Source organism: Pan troglodytes, chromosome 2, assembly GCF_028858775.2.
Source record: "Pan troglodytes isolate AG18354 chromosome 2, NHGRI_mPanTro3-v2.0_pri, whole genome shotgun sequence".
Classification (NCBI taxonomy): Eukaryota; Metazoa; Chordata; class Mammalia; order Primates; family Hominidae; genus Pan; species Pan troglodytes.
Window position 1 is genome coordinate 146,234,280 of NC_086015.1, and position 14,824 is coordinate 146,249,103.

At 34.4% G+C, this 14,824-nt stretch overlaps 1 protein-coding gene across 11 annotated transcripts in view; it reads left to right on the forward strand.

Annotated features, from left to right (window-relative positions):
- The window catches only part of U2SURP (U2 snRNP associated SURP domain containing), a 57,332-nt gene that overhangs the window by 23,753 nt on the left and 18,755 nt on the right, over positions 1–14,824 (forward strand). For 8 of the 11 annotated variants that reach the window (XM_016942109.4, XM_063807232.1, XM_063807233.1 and 5 more), the window contains 10 exons: positions 2,218–2,322; positions 3,408–3,474; positions 3,551–3,714; positions 7,857–8,019; positions 8,339–8,418; positions 9,933–10,020; positions 11,026–11,148; positions 12,222–12,378; positions 13,151–13,246; positions 13,936–14,002. In XM_016942109.4, coding sequence (XP_016797598.1) covers positions 2,218–2,322; positions 3,408–3,474; positions 3,551–3,714; positions 7,857–8,019; positions 8,339–8,418; positions 9,933–10,020; positions 11,026–11,148; positions 12,222–12,378; positions 13,151–13,246; positions 13,936–14,002 — 1,110 coding nt within the window. Of the gene's footprint in view, positions 1–2,217; positions 2,323–3,407; positions 3,479–3,550; positions 3,715–7,856; positions 8,020–8,338; positions 8,419–9,932; positions 10,021–11,025; positions 11,149–12,221; positions 12,379–13,150; positions 13,247–13,935; positions 14,003–14,824 lie in introns of all 11 variants that reach the window. The other 3 variants (XM_054681139.2, XM_054681140.2, XM_063807230.1) reach the window with 1 other exon arrangement.

The following is a 14,824-nucleotide window of genomic DNA, read 5'->3' on the forward strand; positions in this document are numbered from 1 at the left end:
ATAAGATAATTTCCATTTTAAAATTAAATAATGCACTTTAAATATATCATCTTTTTGTACTACACTGTTTTATTCTAATAGAAAAGTCACCATTTTTAAAATAAACACAATCCTTAAGAAGAATGTGATTACAGTTCTTTAGTAATCTTGACATCAAGTTAATAACAATTAATTGTCAGATTTTGATTTTAAATAATCATGAAACATTTTAAAAATACTTATAAACTTTTAATTTTCTAAAAATAGATTTATCAGTTACAAGCCTGTTTAAAACTATAGTGGGTTTTTCACCACTGATAAAAGCATTCACAGGAAAGTATTTTTGTAGCATTCAAAAAAAGCACATATCTAGTGGTAGCTTTACATGTATGTGGCTCAGCTTATTTCTAAACAAAATTTTGAGTGTGCGTTTTGCCGAAAGTCTTCACTCACCATTAGGATGAATCCTTTGTTTTTAAACTTGCTAAACAATTTTCCTCTATCTTAAATGCTAAAGTCAAGTTGCTTTTGACTTAATTCACACAAGTTTCTGGATGTATAACATTTGTCCACCTAGTAATTAGTCTTATACATAAAATTTCCCTTAGCTTTAATTTGGCTCCTATCAGTGGGGAGTTTTGGAATTGAATCGTAACTTTACATTATCGCCCTTCCTTCAAAATAATGTCATTAACCATATGAATGCTGAAGAACTGCATATTTGCAGAGCAATTACTTCTGTGAAAGAGAAATAATTTTTAAATAGAAAATTAAGCAATGTTTTTAGTTTTTTGTTTTGACAATTTGAGGTTGAATTAGTAGTTTTAAATGCATGATTTCCCCTTTGTAAAGATTTAAACTGTGATACAATTTTTTTTACTTCCTTTAGGCTTAAATTTTTTTCACTATGGAGAGATTTCATTTTAAGTAGGTTTGTTTGAAAGCTATGAGAAAATAATTATAGTCACCTTGAGATAGATTATTTTATTGTTCATGTACTCTGAAATAGGGCATTATAGAACCACAAAAGTCTGTCTTGTTCTATAACTATATATTTATTTACATTCTAGCAGTTATATGAATGTAATTTGAGCTGGGAATGCTAAAGGTGTAATTTAGTGTGTGCTTTGTACCAAGAGCCAATATCCTTTTGCTTTTCCCAATTGTTATTTGCCAGCTGTGTATGGGGACTGGTGAAATGAGGAATCAAAAGCAGCTTATAAATAAGCTGAGTCATTTTTGCCCGACACCATAATCAATGTCCAAAATTGTGTTTGGAGTCTAATAAAATATCACATGATTTTAGGACCCAGCTTCAGATAAAGACTTCCTGTGAGTTCAGTCAATAAAGTGACTGTACTAAAAAATTACTCACATATGTTTATTTTTGGTAAAATATTGGAAAATAATTGTTACAGGAAATGGGAAGGGCATCTCACCATGTACCCCATTTTGCAATATTTTGGAAAGAGTAGTACTCCATTCACTTAAGGCTTTGGCAACATAATTTCTTCATTGATTGATAGTGTACAGGCATATCAATCTCTTGTTTTGGAGGGAAAAAAGATATATACAGGCAGAATTATCTATTTCATGAATTGTGAACTAGTTTGAAGTGTGGTCCAAAGGGATGTTGCCTCATTAAAGGTCAGATTTAATAAAAAATCCATCTGGTATGTGTACCAGAAAAACACAGGAGTTAGATGGATTTTTTATTAAATCAGGCCTTAAACTTGTTAAATAGTTTTGCATTTTTATAAATTATAGTCATGGTTATAACATTTCAGTAGCACCACAAAAGTGCTTGGTTTAGGAATTTTTTTTTTTAAACTGAGATAGTGTGTAAATTTCTAGATGGCTGTAATAACATGCAGGCTCTAAGTTACTGATTTTATGTATCAATATTTGCAGCTTTCTAATTAGTTGTGATTTATAATTTAACGTTTTACTTTTGGAAAATAAGTGACATTTAGAAAATTAAATATTACTATGAGGCTGTATTGTGGTTTCCTACCCTCCCTCACCTTTCCATCCCCTCCCACTTCCCTACTCCCACTGCCCCACACCCTCTTAATGCACAAGGCATTAACATATGCTCCAGGTTACTTTTTTGGTATTAAATTCGGTGTTAGTCAGCAGAATAATCATTTTCTGCACAATTATAGTAACTTAGGTCAAGTGTAGTTTTATATAGTGGTAGGTCTGAATCCATTTTCTTTAACTGTGTTGTTGTTGTAGGAATTTGCTCGCCCTGATACATCGAATGATAGAGTTTGTTGTACGTGAAGGGCCAATGTTTGAAGCTATGATTATGAACAGAGAAATCAACAATCCTATGTTCAGGTGTGCATTTTTAAAAATTGTGAAATATATGTAACATAAAATTTCCCATTTTAACTATTTTTAAGTATACAGTTCAGTGTCATTAAGTACATTCACACTGTTGTACAACTATCACCACCATCCATCTCCAGAACTTTTTTCATCTTCCAAAATGGAAATTCTTTACCTGTGTAGCAGTAACTCCTCAGTCTTCTAGCCCGTTAGCCCCGGCAACTGCCATTCTACTTTCTGTCTCTTAGTAATTTCATTACTTAAGGTAAACTCACATGAGTATAATCATACAATATTTGTCCTTTTGTGACTAGCTTATTTCATTTAGCATAATGTCCTCAGGATTCATCCGTATTATAGCATGTATCGGGATTTCCTTTTTTAAGGCCAAATAATGTTCCATTATATGTATTTACTATATTTTATCTTCAGGCATGCAGTTTAAAACTACTTTTAATTTATTAGAATTAGAAATATTTCCAAGAATAACGTTGTAAAAGTATGGGATTAGTTCTGCAACGGGATGGGAAGACAGTTTTAGTAATCAGAGTAGAATGTATTGAGGCCAATTTTCCATCAGATTTTGATTTGATTGATTAAATAGTATTGTTTTTAGTATTCTCTAGGAGGAAAATACATTTCATTATGCTTTTCAATGAAGGAATCATAAGTGAGATACAGTTGAACAAATGAGTTTTAAAATAAATTGCTTATCCTCTGAATTGTTACGGTATTCTTAGACACTAGTTTAACACTTAAGTAGTGTACAATCACTGCTTTTGTAATTATATATTGGGAAAATCGCTCCATTGCCAGACACAGTATCTGCCATGTAAGTGTTCAGTGAAAACGATCATAAGACTCATGATGCATGCCTTCTGAGTATTAATGTCAGTCACTAAGGCAGTCTAGGGCTGCAGTAAAGGAATGGGGATAGGTAGCGGGTGGTAGTGGGTGAGATTCTCTTCAGGGATCTTTGTTTTTGTTTTATTTAGAACTAAATAGGCAAATAATATTTCTCATTTATTTATATTTAATTGAAGATAGCTCTTTGTTAAAGAATATGATGTTTAATGTTTGTTTGTTTTGTGTAGGTTCTTATTTGAAAACCAGACACCAGCCCATGTTTACTATAGGTGGAAGCTTTATTCTATTCTGCAGGCAAGTAGAATCAATTACTTTGTTAATTTTGACTCTGAGTAATTAGACCTTTATAATAACTCTAAATGTTTGTTAGGGAGATTCTCCAACTAAATGGCGGACGGAAGATTTTCGTATGTTCAAAAATGGATCTTTTTGGAGGCCACCACCATTAAATCCGTACTTGCATGGAATGTCAGAAGAGCAAGAAACAGAAGCTTTTGTAGAGGAACCTAGTAAAAAGGGAGCACTTAAGGAAGAGTAAGATATTTTTCCTTTCTATTATATATTCAGAAAAGTAACTAATCGTTGCTTTAATTAATGGTCTTATTAAGATGTTAACCCTAAAATAAATTTTTTTCACTTGTGAATGTTTAAAATAGTAACATCTTTCATCATGTGCTTTATAATTTTAAACATCCTAACAAGTACAGGTGTGTGTCCTATTGTCCTTGAGTTTTCTCCTGGTAAAATTAGTGATGATCTCTTAAACATGATTGACTTATTTCTTTAGCATTGGAGTACTTCAGATTCTTACAGAAATTATTGGAGGATCCCTAGAATTCTTGCTTCTCTGAATGCAACATAAAGAAGAGAAACTATTGTGTGGCTAGTGGGATCAGATTGTGGCTATGCAAAGCCTCTACATGATAACTTTCACACTTGATTTGCAGTGTGTGGTGAGCTGTGAGATGGCCACCATGGAAGTATGTGTTGTTATTAGTCTCACTTAACAATTGTACAGTGCAGCTAGCTGGTTTAAGAAGCAAAAACATACTTATTAAATGTTCAGAGGACATCCTGTATACCTCATGGGAAAACATTGGCTAAAAGCATTTTTAGAATATAGAATTAAATACAGACATACCCAGTTTTATTGCGCTTTGACTTACTGTGCTCTGCAGATACAGTGTGTTTTATAAATTGAAGGTTTGTGGCAACCCTAAGTGAAACAAATCTGTTGTCATTATTTTTCGAACAGCATGTGCTTGCTTCATGTCTCTGTCACATTTTCATAATTCTCACAATAGCTCAAACTTTTTCATTATTATTGTATCTGTTATGGTGATCAGTGATCTTTGATTGTTTTGGGGCACCACAAACTATGGTCATATAAGAAGACGAACTTAATCAAAAAAGGTGTGTTCTGACTGTTCAGCGACTAGCTGTTTTCCCTTAGGCCTCCCTATTTCCTGAGACACAACACTATTGAAATTAGGCCAATTAATAATCCCACAATGGCCTCTTGAGTATTCAGGTGAAAGGAAGAGTCTCACTTCTCTCACATTAAATCAAAAGCTAGAATGATTAAGCTTAGTTAGGAAGGCATGTCAAAAGATGAGGTTGGCTGAAAGCTAGGCGTCTTGCACCAGTGAGCCAAGTTATCAATGCAAAGGAAGAGTTTTTAAAGGAAATTAAAAGTGCCACTCCAATGAACACATGAATGATGAGGAAGCAAAACAGCCTTATTACTGATAGAAAGTTTTGGTGGTGTGGATAGAAGATCAGACCAGCCATAGCACTCCCTTATGCCAAGGCCTAATCCTGAGCAAGGCCCACTCTCTTCAATTCTGTGGAAACAGGTGAGGATGCTCCAGAAGAAAAATTTGAAGCTAGCAGTGATTGGTTTTTGAGGTTTAAGGAAAGAAGCCATCTTCATAATATAAAAGTTCAAGGTGAAGCAGCAAGTGCTGATGTAGATGCTGTAGCAAATTATCCAGAAGATCTGAGGTCATTGATGACGGTGGCTACACTAAATCACATTTTCAGTGTAGACAAAGCAGCCTTTTATTGTAAGAAAATGTAATTTAGCACTTTTATAGCTAGAGAGGGGAAGTCACTGCCTGGGTTAAAAGCTTCAAAGGACAGGCTGACTCTCTTATTAGGGGCTAATGCAGCTGGTGACTTAAAGTTGAAGCCAGTGCTCATTTACCATTCCAAAAATTCTAGGACCATTAAGAATTATGCTAAATCAACTCTGCCTGTGCTCTATAAATGGAACAACAAAGCCTGGATGACAGCATATCTGTTTACAGCATGGTTTACTGAATATTTTAAGCCCACTATTGAGACCTGCTCAATAAAATGATTTTTTTCAAAATATTACTGCTCATTGACAATGTACCTGATCACTGAAGATCTCTGATGGAGATGTGCAAAGAGATTAAGTTGTTTTCATGCCTGTTAACACATTATCCATTCTGTATCCCATTGATTAAGGAGTAATTTTGACCTTTTAGTCTTATTATTTAAGAAATATATTTCATAAGGCTGTGGCTGCCATAGATAGTGATTCCTCCAGTGGGTCTGGGAAAAAGTCAGAAACCTTGTGGAAAGCATTTATCATTCCAAATGCCATTAAGAACATTTGTGGGCCAGGTGTGGTGGCTCACACCTGTAATCCCAGCACTATGGGAGGCCGAGGCAGGAGGATAGCATGAGGCCAGGAGTTCAAGACCAGCCTGAGCAATATAGTGAGACCCCATCTCTATTAAAAAGAAATTTTAAAAAATCTTAAAAATCCGTTTCAGTTTTTTTGCCTATAAAATAAAATCGACATTAACAGGAGCTTGGAAGAAGTTAGTCCCTCATGGATGACTTTGAGGGATTTAAGACTTCAGTAGAGGAAGTAACTCCAGATATGGTAGAAATAGCAAGGGAACTAGAATTAGAAGTAGAGCTCAAAGATGGGACTGAATTGCTGTGATCTCATGATAAAACTTTAATAAATGAGGAGTTGCTTCTTAGGGATGAGCAAATTAAGTGGTTTCTTGAGATGGAATGTATTTCTGATGAAGAAGCTGTGAACATTGTTGAAATGAAAGGATCTAGAATATATATAAAGTTAGTTGATAAAGTAGTGCAGGGTTTGAGAGGATTGACTACAGTTTGGCAAGACATTCTCCTCTGGGTAAAATGTTAACAAACAACAACTCATGCTGCAGAGAAATCCCCTGTGATGAGAAATGTCAGTTGATGCGGTAAACTTCATTGTTTAAGAAATTGCTGCAGCCACCCCAACCTTCAGCTACCACCACCCTAACCTTCAGCTACCACCACCCTAACCTTCAGCTACCACCACCCTGATCAGTTGGCCATCAACATTGAGGCAAAACCTTCCACCAGCAAAAATGCTATGACTCACTGAGAGTTCAGATGATTGTTAGCATTTTTAACAAGAAAGTATTTTTAAAGTAATGTGTACATTGTTTTTTTAGACATACTGCTATTGCATACTTAATGGACTACAATATGGTATAAACATAACGTTTACATGCACTGGGAAATCAAAAAACTTATGTGATTGGCTATATTGCGATATTTGCTTTATTGCAGTAGTCTGTAACTGAATCCGCAGTCTCTTTGAGATATGCCTGTATGTACTTCACTGCAGTCTATAAATCTTAATACTTGTTGCATTGATTCATTGTCTATGAGAGCATTTGGCAATGGAGTGTGATACTGTTTGAGTGTATTTACTTCTGAAGATGTATGTTCATAATCACTGTAATCCTAGGATCTGCAAACTCAGCTCATAGGCTAAATATGGCTGCCTCCTGTTTTGGAAAATAAAGTTTTACTGGAATACAGTCAATTCCCTTCCCTACATGTTGTCTGGCTGCTTTGGTGCTATGCCAGCAGGGGGATAGAGATCATATGGCCTGCAAAGCCTAAAATATTTATATAATCTTTTTTTTTCCGCCCTGAGATGGAGTGTTGCTGTGTCACCCAGGCTGGCATGCAGTGGCACGATCTTGGCTCACTGCAACCTCTGTCTCCCAGGTTCAAGCAATTCTTCAGCCTCAGCCTCCCGAGTAGCTGGCATTATAGGTGCCTGCCACTGCACTCGGCTAATTTTTATATTTTTAGTACAGACAGGGTTTCACCATGTTGGCCAGGATGGTCTCGATCTCTTGACCTTGTGATCCGCCCACCTTGGCCTCCCAGAGTGCTGGGATTACAGGCATGAGCCACCACACCCAGCCAGTCTTTTCCTTTACAGAAAAAATTAGCCTGTCATAATCCCAGGCAGAAGTGTTAAAGTAATAGACTTCCTTCAAAGAAGGGGAGTAAAGAACATGAAAGTTCTTCAGTATCATGGGATGGTAAGACTGGGGTGCTCTTAAAGACTCTTGAAGAAATGCCTATGATTTTAAATTTACTTAATTTGTAAGCTGAAAACATAATTGGAATCTTATTAGTTCTACAGAGTATTGTTATATAAATTCTTCAAAAAATTGTAACAATTTTGGGGGACACAACACAAATCAGACTGAATATATTACAGTCTTCAGAATTATTTTATGTGAGTAGGTTTTAAAGAAATTAGTTTGTGAGCAAAAGCTACAATGGCATTTGAAATCATATCTAAATATTTATAAGTTAAAACAATTTATGTTCAGACAGAGGGATAAATTGGAAGAAATCTTGCGGGGATTAACTCCAAGGAAAAATGATATTGGAGATGCAATGGTTTTCTGTCTTAATAATGCTGAAGCTGCTGAAGAAATAGTGGATTGCATTACTGAGTCGTTGTCCATCTTAAAGACACCCCTTCCTAAAAAGGTATGGGAATGAATTTTAAGAAAAGGGGAGATAGTTGACGTCTTTTGGGATTAGAATTGGTTTCCTTTTTGCACAAAGCACTTGACTGATGAAATTTTTCCCATGCAGTCTTATGTTATTTCTGCTTGGAAATTTATGTTCATTAACATACAAGTTAACAAGTTGAAATGTAAATGCGTTAACAAATTTCATCTCTGCCAAAGTCATAGTTGTGGTGATACTGAGCTTCATATAACTCTTCTAATTAGTAGCCATAATTAAATTATAGCTAAACATTAGCCTTATATTAACCATTTTGTGTTATCTTTTGATATTATAGATTGCCAGATTATATTTGGTTTCTGATGTTTTGTACAACTCTTCAGCCAAAGTTGCTAATGCTTCATATTATAGAAAATTGTAAGTATAATGATATAACTGATATTCCTGAAATAAAGTATTTAAGGGTAAGGAGTTCAGAAAAGAGGATTGTTTTGTTAACATCCTCCAAGAATAAGAAATACAGTTCCTTATCCATGAATTCAACCAACCATGAATTGAAAATATTTGAGAAGAAAAATTGTATCTGTACCGAACCTGTACAGACTTTTTTCCTTGTCATTTTCTAAACAATATAGTATGAAAACTCTACATAGCATTTACATTGTATTAGGTATTGTAAGTAACCTAGAGATGATTTAACATATGGGAGGATGAGGATAGGTTACAGGTGAATATTATGCCATTTTCAATCAGGAACTTGAGCATCTGTGGATTTTGGTGTCCATGGGAGGTCTTGGAACCAGTCCCCCCATGGATACTGAGGGAAGACTAATTTGAATTTCTTAATGGTTTGTAGAATTTTTTTAAAAATTGGCTTACACTTAAGCTAAATTACCAATTTTTTGGAAAGATTTTATATCACTTTCTTAGTTATTGACAGTAGAACAAATAGGTGTTAAAGAGAACTTTATTGCATATCTAGCTATTCATATAATAAATGGAAACAGTGTATATACTGGCAAACATAAGAGACCAAAGACATACTATTAACTATAGAATCTGCGTTCTCTTCTGATCCTCAGCATATTGATTTTAGTTCATTGTTAATGTTTCCTAAGGCAAAAGGAAGTTACGTTGCTGTATTATAATTAATGTATAACTCAGCTGGGCACAGTGGCTCACGCCTGTAATCTCAGCACTTTGGGAGGCCGAGAAGGGCTGATTACCTGAGGTCAGAAGTTCGAGACCACCCTGGCCAACGTGGTGAAACCCCATCTCTAGTAAAAATACAAAGATTAGCTGGGCGTGGTGGTGTGCCTCTGTAATCCCAGCTACTCGGGAAGCTGAGGCAGGAGAATCGCTTGAACCCGGGAGGCGGAGGTTGCAGTGAGCCGAGATGGCACCATTGTCCTCTAGCTTGGGTGACGAGCAAAACTCCGTCTCAAAAAAAAAAAAAAAGTATAACTTTTCCTCTGTTACCCAGAGCTCTCTTTCTGTGTTTATTTTATGAATTAGGCAAAGGGAAGCTTTTCCCTAGGTTGTTGCTCTGAAAAGAAATTTAGAGAGCTGGATCCTACTCTTAGGTCTGCTATTAGTTTTTTTGCCTTGGACTAGTCACTTTTCTAAGTTTTCTGTTTTATAAAATAAAGAAATTGGACGAGATGGTTCAGCATATCCTAGGTATAACGTTTCTTGCTCATAAAGGGAACTAGTAGGGACTGTTGGGGAGTTTGTAGGAGAAAAATTCAGAGTAATAAGAGTTAAAGCAATTCAGTTACGGTTTTAGAGTTTAAACACCTAGTTTTTGATTTTTAATAATTTCTTGATTTGTAAGTATTTTAAGTTCAGGAGGGGTTTTCATTGGCTGGCACGCTAAAGGGGAAAGGAATTTTAAACATTTTATTTTAAAGAATGTGTTATTTGAATTTCAGTTTTGAAACAAAGTTATGTCAGATATTTTCAGACCTCAATGCCACCTATCGTACAATTCAAGGCCATTTACAATCTGAAAACTTTAAGGTACGTTTATTGTTTTACTATTTTTGCCCTAGTGTTTTAAATGGGTGGGGGGGAAGGCGTTGAAGGGCTAGAAAAGTGCATAAGACAAGTATGAGACATAAATTTAAAACTTAGATGTTACAGAAGTTATTGTTTTAAAATTCTGTCGTTTTTGTTTTTATCAAAAAAATCAAAAATTTAAAAGATACTATTTTGTCAGGTTTAATTTTAAGTATTGTTTAAAAATTATAAATGTTAGTCTTTTTTCATAAAACATACAGAAGAATCACTTGTTTTGTAATGGTATATACTATTTGGCAGGATTAAAGACATACATTTTAATCATGTTTAGAAAGTCTATTCTGTTACCAATTTTTTTTATAACCTCTTAAGCTCTAGACCAGTGTTAAGAAAAGCCAAGTGTAGTACTTCACTTACAGTTGAATAAGTAAATATGCTTTCATGGGAAGAAGACTTTTTTAAGAAAAATTTTTAGTTTGGGAAGATGCCCAGTGACCCCACCATTTAGGGCATTCAGACAACTCCCATTTTAAAAGTTTTTGACCTTAAATTTTGACCATAAGTTAGAATTTAAAGAAAAGTTTCAGGAAGATATAGAGTAAAGTATTAGCCAGAATTAGGAAGTACTTTATTGGACCATAAGGGATTCAGGTCAAAACTTGGCTACTTTGGTTTCCAGTTTTAGTAAGTTTCTATGTAAGTGTTTCTGGAATGTGGCTCATGGGTAGTACTAATGGTATGGGAGCTGACCTTAGGTGGTAAAGAGCAAATAGTTACTGTTTATTTTTCATTATATTTATTTTTAGGGGTTTTTTTCCTTTTAATTAGAAGGTGACATTGATTTTTTAAAAAAATATGGTAATGATATATAGTTATTTTCTTTAAAGTTTAAAAAATGTCAGTTTAAAGGCAAATTTAGCAAATCTTGATGATCATTCTCATGAACTGAAATTTGAGACATATAGCCCAAAATAAAAGTTTGTTGTCTGTTTCCTGTTTCTTTAGCAACGGGTAATGACTTGCTTCAGAGCGTGGGAAGATTGGGCAATTTATCCAGAACCATTTTTGATCAAACTACAAAATATTTTCTTAGGACTTGTAAATATTATTGAAGAAAAGGAAACAGAGGTAGGCAGTCTGTATTTGTCTGGTTGTTTTTAAAATTCGTTTCTGGGGTGGAGGTTTCTTGGAGTTGTTCTGTGTTACATATGTGAGGTACATTTCTTTGTGAAAAATATCTATTGCTTACCATTAAGTAGTGGATTTTTATTGCTGGAACCCAGGAGTCAAAATTACATGTAACAGGAATTCTCTGTCTTGTGTCCTTATGTGAAAATTGGTGAGTGGTTTTTTTATTTAATGATATAAGAGTTATGATATATTGTTAATAGTAGAAAAGAAGCAAGTAATAGAGCAATATGTATAGCATGACTTTATTTTGTTAAAAGATAGCTATATAAGTAAAATATGTGCATGAAAAGATGCATCACATGATAGCAGATATACATCACCATTCTGTTTTTTTTTTTTTTTTACCTCCTAAATAATTACTGAATCCTTAATGTTTAATTCTGCCATGCTAGTCAAGCTATTATGTTTTCACTTTCACTCCTGCAGGATCTTCCTAATTGGCCTTACTGTTGCAACCCACGTGGTCCTTGTTTCAGTTTCTTAAATGTGTGTTTCCACCTACCATTGGACTTTGTACATGTCCTTCCCTCTTTCTGGGACTTATCTTCACCTGAGATCCTTCAGATCTCAGCTCAAACATAACCTTAGCTTTCTCTGACCTCTTTAAGTGAAACTTAGTATGCTAATAGTATGATATGCCCTTTTGCTGTAGCAGTTACCATAGTTACAGATAAGTATATATTGTTGTGATGATCTGATTTCCTGGTTCCCCCACCCCTGCAAAACAACAACAAAAACCTTTACCAGGCTCTATAACAGGGGGACCAAACTTGTTTTTGCTCATCATTGCCTCACATGGTACCTGGCACCAGTGAGCACTTGGTAAATATTAGATAAATGCACAACTGACTGCTTCTTTAGCAAACTGGATGATAGAATATGTTCTTACATTGTACCTCAGATTGTGGGTATCCAGTTATGTTGGCTTGTACTGGATTACAAATTAATCTTACAAGCAATGTGACTTCAGCAAGCAAAGGAAAATGTTATAATAGTACACATTTCCATAGGATGTTCCAGATGACCTTGATGGTGCCCCCATCGAGGAAGAGCTTGATGGTGCACCTCTGGAAGATGTAGATGGAATTCCTATTGATGCTACTCCCATCGATGATCTTGATGGAGTCCCTATAAAAAGTCTTGATGATGATCTTGATGGAGTGCCTTGTAAGTTCAGATTTCAAACTGATTAAATCTAGCTAATACGTTTGGTGACCAAAACTCTAATTTCCATACATGCTGATATGGAAAAATGTTATAGTTTCTCATGAACGTATCAAGTTATTAACTTTTCTATTTCTGATTTTTTTCAAAATTCATATACCCAGTAATACATTTATTTGTATGCTATGTATATAAAAGGCCAAGAAGAAGCATTTTTTTCTGGTCACATTTCTTTGCTGGGACAATCAGCCTCCTATAATATTAGCAAGTTTCTCTTTTTGTCTTGTCAGGAAATTATAGGCAAAATCTTGTGCTCAGTTATGCATGATCCTAGGTACCTGGTTTTATCAGTTTTTATTAGTTTTTCTAACTTACAACTTCAGTTTTCCTAGCTGCCTAAAATCATTTTGAAAATAGGAACCGTAGACAGCTCTTTGGTACATTTGAATTATATGTTTAAATATTGAATAATATATGCAGTTTTATATTTCAGAGACCAGGTAAAGGTATTAAAGATTTGTTTTACTTCTCAACTTCTTCACTTGCTTAATATATTACTAACTTGTATTTTCTGAATTGATATATATACTGTTAAAAATATTGCCCTCAGATGCAGAGAATTGGTTTAGTCATAGTTCTTGTTCTTAGTATTACTATTTGTCCATCTGTGTCCTTATTTTACTTTGCTTTTTAATAATATGGTGAATACCCATGAATGTAATACTTCGGGTCATCCACTAGTAGTCAGGGTTAATGGCTTATCTTTCCCTAATAGTGGATGCAACTGAAGACTCAAAAAAGAATGAGCCTATATTTAAAGTTGCCCCATCAAAATGGGAAGCTGTGGATGAATCTGAATTGGAAGCACAGGGTGAGTAAAAGTAAAATAAATATTTTTTAAATTAAGTATTGTATGTTAATTATTGGTGTGCTTGTATATATGTTTTCCTTTTATGTTTTATAACACGTTTTAACCTTAATACTCAATGTTATCATATTTTGTGTCTAATGTATGCTTTTATTGTGGTTGGTGTTGCTGTTACAATTTTCTTAGGTCCTTCAGTTTGGAAGCTTTGAGAGTAATGAGATATCACTGAAAACCTTTCAGGTTAAGGCATTTTAGTAGCAAATGTAGATTGGAAGCTGTACCTACGTAGAAATCTACATAGAGGTCAGTTTCAGAGAAACCAAGCTTTGACCCTCCCATAATGCTAGGCTGATTAGATGCAATTTAGACCTGCCTTTCACACTTACTTAGACCTGTATCCTAGTGCTAATAATCTAATTGTTGCTATTTGTAGGTTCTAATGAAATAAATCTTAATATTCAACACAGAAATAAGGATGACATTATTCGTCACTTCATGAATTTGAATTATATTGTAGGTGTGAGGAAAGAGATTTGGCATATAGAAATAGCTGTTTAGAGAATTGATAAACATAGATTTAAAAAACTTCTGTAATATAAACTTTTCAGTTCTAAAGCTTGAGCTTCCACTGTACTACTGAAAAAATGCTAGTTTACCTCGTGGAATTACATCCTCCTCTTCCTTCCATTCAGCTGTTACAACTTCTAAATGGGAATTATTTGACCAGCATGAAGAATCAGAAGAAGAAGAAAATCAAAAGTAAGAATCTAAGTTTTGAATATACTGTTTCTTGTTCATATACACTCCCCTTTTCATTAAGAGATATAGTTGAAATAATAGTGAAGTGGAAAACTTCACTCTTAAAAAATTTTGGGAGAGGATCATTTTTAGTTCTCCATTGGTTTTCCAGTGAATAAAGAGCTTTTGTTTTCTGGTCTTGATGGATCTGGTTTCATTTTTTACGCTAGGTTATATTCTCACTTTGTAGTTACTAATTGGTCAACTGCATTTTTTTCAAATCTTTGCCATCAAATATTGTTTTGGGCTCCACAAAAAGTGGTTTTTAAAATGTGAATAGGAAAGGTTATACTCCTTTCTTTTGGATTGTACATTCTAAGAAAAAGATTGCATTATGGCCATTGTGTTATTTAAATATAAACCTTTCAGAAGAACTAAGAATGAATACAAAGGAAAAAAATCTTTTCTTTTGAAATATAGAGAAATAATAATTTTGATTTTGCTGTTTGGTAATCACCCCGAAATTGTTTTTGTATTTGACACTGTGTGGTTGTAGGAATCTCTCCTCTCAGATTCTCCTGCAAGTCTGTATTGGCAGTTTTTAGGAAGTTCTTGACACTTTTTAAAATCATTGCAAAGGGAGTTGAATTTTTTATTTTTTATTTTTTATTTTAATGAGTAGGAAGAGATGGTATCACAAACACAAAGCACAGGTTACTGTCTTTAAAAATTTTGCGGTCTTCTATTCTCCAATGGAAGTGGGAACAAAGAGAAAACCCCTGTGTGTCCTAGCACAATATGGGCATTTGTGTGGATTTAATAAATGGGCATTTGGATTGTTGG